The sequence below is a fragment of the Pinus tabuliformis genome, chromosome 1_2 (genome assembly GCF_031772625.1).
Source record: "Pinus tabuliformis cultivar Carrire ecotype Pingquan chromosome 1_2, CPIR1, whole genome shotgun sequence".
NCBI lineage: Eukaryota > Viridiplantae > Streptophyta > Pinopsida > Pinales > Pinaceae > Pinus > Pinus tabuliformis.
In genome coordinates this window covers 686,533,075-686,538,387 of record NC_142298.1, presented here as the reverse complement: position 1 = coordinate 686,538,387, position 5,313 = coordinate 686,533,075, and the positions used below count along the sequence as shown (strand labels likewise).

At 35.4% G+C, this 5,313-nt stretch overlaps 1 protein-coding gene across 1 annotated transcript; it reads left to right on the top strand.

The window, feature by feature from the left end:
- The first annotated feature begins 3,367 nt into the window (after positions 1-3,367).
- On the top strand, positions 3,368-4,997 carry LOC149207593 (uncharacterized). Its single transcript, XM_089395805.1, has one exon. The coding sequence runs from the start codon at positions 3,590-3,592 to the stop codon at positions 4,688-4,690; it is 1,101 nt and encodes a 366-aa protein (XP_089251931.1). The 5' UTR covers positions 3,368-3,589; the 3' UTR covers positions 4,691-4,997.
- Positions 4,998-5,313: the final 316 nt, after the last annotated feature.

The following is a 5,313-nucleotide window of genomic DNA, read 5'->3' as shown; positions in this document are numbered from 1 at the left end:
GATATGGAACACTTGGTTTGAATTTGGCCAAGGATTTTGGAATTACAATTTGAATGTGTTTGGTGATTTTGACTTAATAGTTCTTCAAACAAAGGGTCAATTTGCATGTTCAAATGAAAGATTGAAAAAATACATGAATGTAGTATGAGATGCCCTGGAATGGTTTGCTACATTATTTTTGGAAGCAAAACCAAGAAAATTAAATTAAAAAGTCAATGTACTGGCTGTCTTTGCCTAACACTCTAGCTTTGTGAAGATTTGATGGAAGAGAATTATAAATCAGCTCTAAAACTTCAATGTCAGAGAATTTGGGCAGTAACATTTTTGGTGTTGTTGTTGGAGAGGGAGATCAACCCAAGGTTGTTGGGTAAGTTTTCTTCAATTTGTATCTTGATTTTCTTAAGTGGTCTTCAAGGCTGGTTTATAGTGGAAAACTCACTGTAGCTCTCAAATATAAGGGTTGGGTTTGCATTAGTGATTAAAAAGAAGTCATGGACATGCTGCTCAAGGGTAGGTTGTCCTATTGGATTTATAAATATAATTAATTATAAAAGTAAAAATCTCAATTATAATAAATACTAGGAATGAAAAGTGTCACAAAACATTTGAAGAAATTTATTGAAATGTTCACCAATGAACTCATGGATTAATAAAACACTGTTTGAATAATTGAATTGGACTTTCAAAGCCTTTTTAATTAATGCATACTCTTAACATCCTTGTTGACATAGTCATATTACGTAATCAATTGGAATCCATTGCTCCTTTGAAATAAGGAGACCTAGAGGGTCTTCTTTGTAGTGGTGTTGTGAGGACGATTAGGAAGATCTTCCTGATTTGTCGAGTTGTGAGGATGATTATGAAGATTTCCCTAATTTGTGGAGTTGTGATGAGGCAGACTTGTAGTCATTGCATTCTTTTGTGTTGTTGTCATTTTGAAAAAATACATGTGATTAATTTTATTTTAGTTGATAAGAAGTTCTATAAAGACTATGTTCCTCAAAATATAGGGTTGAGTTCTAGTTTCTTCATTTAAATTGCAATGGGATTTTAAAGTCTTAAAATTTCTTATATTAAGATTTAAAATTTCCTACATTATGAAGAGGGAATAATTCCACTGAAAACCCACCAATCAACAAAGAAGACGACACTTGATTTTTTTGAAAGTTATCCTCATGTGACATGGGAATTTGTTCCAAACTTACAGATTTTAAAAATTACTTGATAAGACAGTTAATAATGTTGTAATGATTATAAGCCTTATATTGGACCTTTCATCTTTGCAACATACTCCTTTGTCTGGAAAATAACCTAGGTGGCATTAATCCTCCGCCTAGCCTAAGCAGACTACAATTTTGTTCGGAAAACAATAGAAACTCCGACATGATTTTGAGAAAATCTAGTGGAAATTTTTGAAAATTTGGTTACAATTGTTAAGCTTCAGGAGTTTCAGTGCCTCAAGGAGTTCTTGATGGGGCTGAATCCATTTCCGCCATCAAAAAATGATTTAAAACATTTCCATAGTTGGATTTCTTAAAAAAATTCACTAGATTTCGGCAATAAATTCGCTGTCCAAGCAAAATTGTGACCTCATTAGATAACTCTTTAATCCTCACTTATCGATTAACAAACATTGTGGTGGCCTTAGTTTCCCCATGCATCCTCTCATATTTGGAGTGTGGGAAACATAGCGAGAGGGAGCGTCGTGAAACATTGCAAATTGCTACATGGGAGCGAATATTTTTCCCACAAACAAGGGGGTCTCATGCACTAATTTATTGTTTGACTTAGCCACAAACTTAAAATTAAATTATTATTATTATTATTAATTAAAATCTCATTTGTACAAATAAACATAAAGTTATTTAATAAAAAATAGTGTATAAGATGGCAAGGTCAGGTGGTCTTGGCGTCGTCCCTACAACACTCTCGATATGACATGTGGACTTGGGGTGCAATGTCATATACCATGGGTTAGAAATATGGTCACGTTGACATGATAATAAATACAAATTTTTCAAGGGACCCTAACTTGGTTTTTTGAATCAAGAATGAGATAAACATGTATATTGTCAAAAATCTCTTGACGAGCAAAAGGTGTTGGTAGCCTTAGAAATGGGGTTCGAGTAGAGTGGAAGAAGAAAAATTTTAAAACCTCATCTCCTTAAGGTAACCAAGGAAGTTGGGTGTGTCACACCCATAGGCTATGTTGCTTTCTAGCTTCATCTACTAAGTGATGACACAAATTGTCCCAAAATGTCACCGAAATTCATAACCAACAATTCTTCCCTTCCAACCCTCTAAAAGAGAAATAAGAGCTTCTCAAAAGGTTAATCCCAAGGTAAAACATGACACCATCTACTAAGCGATGACACAAATTGTCCCAAAATGTCACCGAAATTCATAACCAACAATTCTTCCTTTCCAACCCTCTAAAAGAGAAACAAGAGCTTCTCAAAAGGTTAATCCCAAGGTAAAGCATGACATGATGACAATGTGTATAATTAGATAGCACAAACCCCAATATTCTGAGAAATAAGTCCAAGCTCCAAATAAAAGTTAGCCGTAGTCTTTAACGCGACTTTTTGAAAGCCTTTCCGGCGATTTTTTCCGGTGAAAATCCGGCAGTGATTTATTGAAATCGAAGTTTGATAACTAGTTTCTGCACAATGAAAGCGTCCCAGGGTGCTGAATCCGAATATGCAGTTAAAAACCATTTTAACTGCAACAAATCATGATTTCATCTCAATTTCTTCTGCCGATTCCGTCACCAGAATCTCAAAAAGTCGCATTATAGACAACTCCTAAAAATACATTTCCTTAAAATACCTGTAGAGAGAAATCAAATTTATCTCATCACCAAGTCAAATCCTATGATATACTAGCTCCCTAGTCATCTCATTAGCTCTTAGGATTAAAAAGTCACAAGGTATTTTACGCTAATAAAAGTTAACTTTTATTTAAATATAATTCTAATACAACTCTCACTAAAGAAATTCTTAAGTAAGAAGTGAGTCACAACCTCAACCCCTCATGTCTCCTGAGTAAATATGAGTAAAATGTCTCATGTCCAAATTCTTGGTTACTTACCCATGGCCACGTTCAATACAATGCACCTATAAAATTGACCAAAATTTCAATTCTCCTCAACTAAAAAAATAATAAATAAATTGTAAAATTACTTTAAATTTATAAAACTAAAATAATATTTTGGGAGTTCATAATCCTAACCAATAATCAAATCATATATCTTAATATCCTACTTTATACATTATTATATACTTTATTACAAAGTAAAGAATTATTAATCATACCTCACGTTCCTAAACCCTCGTAATGCCTTCCCTTACCGAGCCTGGTTGAAATTCTTTAAGCAAGCATTAAATAATTGTTTATATAAATGACCTGAATCGCACTGGAACACCCTCGTGAAATCCTAATCAGGAATCCTGGCACGCAATATTGTTGCGTTGCTGCCGTTCCCCAGCTTTGAGCTATAGGTGTTCACAGATCGATTCCTCGCGGCGTCTGTCTCTGGTAAGTTAACTACTCATCTGCGAGACATTTTGTTATATCAATAGCATAGACTATGCTTTCTGTTCAGTTGAAGGTATGGAAACCCCTGTTAACCAACAACCTGTCATCCCATCGCCAATTAATTTTCCCACTGCCACTGCCACTTCCATTCACCTCAACAGCCCACATAACATTCCTCAATTTCTGTTCCCGAAACGCACTCTCATCTACAACTCCACCACACAGGGGTTTTGTCACAGATTTTCTCATCAACAAATGCGGTTTATCTGAGGAAGAAATTACAAAAACCTTTAGACATCGCACTGAGTTTCTTAGCAGAAAATCCAGCCGGACTTCAGAAGAAATTTTGGAGCTATTAAATGGGTATGGTTTCACTACCACTGCCCAGATTCGAAAGGTGGTTCGTTCCAACCCTTGGTTATTTTTTCGCTATAGCAAAAAAAACATTCAGTCCAAACTCACCCTCCTTGGGACTTACATGAAAGAAGAGGATATATGCAAACTCATGTGTACTAATTCAAGTTTTTTGACTAACAGTGAAAAAAGGATTAAATCTGCAATTTTACTGATACAAAAATTGGGTGTTGAGGGTGAAACATTATCAAAATTATTGGTCAGAGAGCCCCGTTTCCTCTCATATTTACCTGAAAGGGTCATAGAATCATTTAAACTGGCCGAAGATTTGGGGCTCAACAAGGGATCCAAGATGTTTGTAGCTGCTATGCGTTCTATTTTGGGAGTAAGTAAAGAAAACGCAGAAAGAAAATTGCAGTGCTTGAGCAGTGTAGGTTTCTCACAAAAACAAGCTTCAGAAATATCCAAACGGTGGCCGTTTGTTTTTGGGTTGTCAGAGGAAAAGGTGAGGAATCAGGTGGACTTTTTGGTCAAATCTATGGGTATTCCATTGGATAATATTGTTAAGAATCCAGCTCTGATCAGCTACAGTTTGGAGAAGAGGTTGATTCCTCGGTTACGAGTAATGGAGGCATTGAAGTCCATGCAATTGTTGAATACAGAGTTGACTTGTCATATATTTTTCTTAACAGAAGAATGCTTCTTGGAGAAATATATAAATAAGAATGCCCACTCTTCAGTTCTGTTAGATATTTACCATAGTGGGGAAGTTGATCTTCAACAAGGAGACGCTCATTGAATGTGTCTGAGCCAACAAAAAGGTGCACTGTTTGTCGAAGTTCCTCGACAGCTTCAATATGAATTTTCCTTTACGCCTTTTGTTTTAAAAATTCTGTTCCTTGGCCATAAAACCCTGTTAAAGGAGTTTTATATTGAAGGGATATTCATGAATCTTATTTTATAAGAGTTCTATCTCATCCTTCGGCACAAGAAGCGTATAAAGGGATTTTTTCTTTTATGTCAATGTCATACAGCTGCCAGTGAAGCTTTTTAAGAAGGAGATTTAAAAATAGGAGGGGTTCAATACTATGGCTGCATTCTTTTTAGTGGAATCTACAACTTACTTTCCTATGGCTGCATTCTTTTATGTCAATGTCATACAGCTGCCAGTGAAGCTTTTTAAGAAGGAGATTTAAAAATAGGAGGGGTTCAATACTATGGCTGCATTCTTTTTAGTGGAAGCTACAACTTACTTTCCTTCCCGTCCTCCATTTCCTTTAATTGGGTAAATAGACTTAGACATGACAAAGGCACATAATAATAGATGTTGATTTGTTATTAATACAGTTCCCTCTGTTGTTTGTTGCTAACACTTGCATGTATAACTTGCTATTTTAGATAACAGTTTGAACTGCCTTTGAG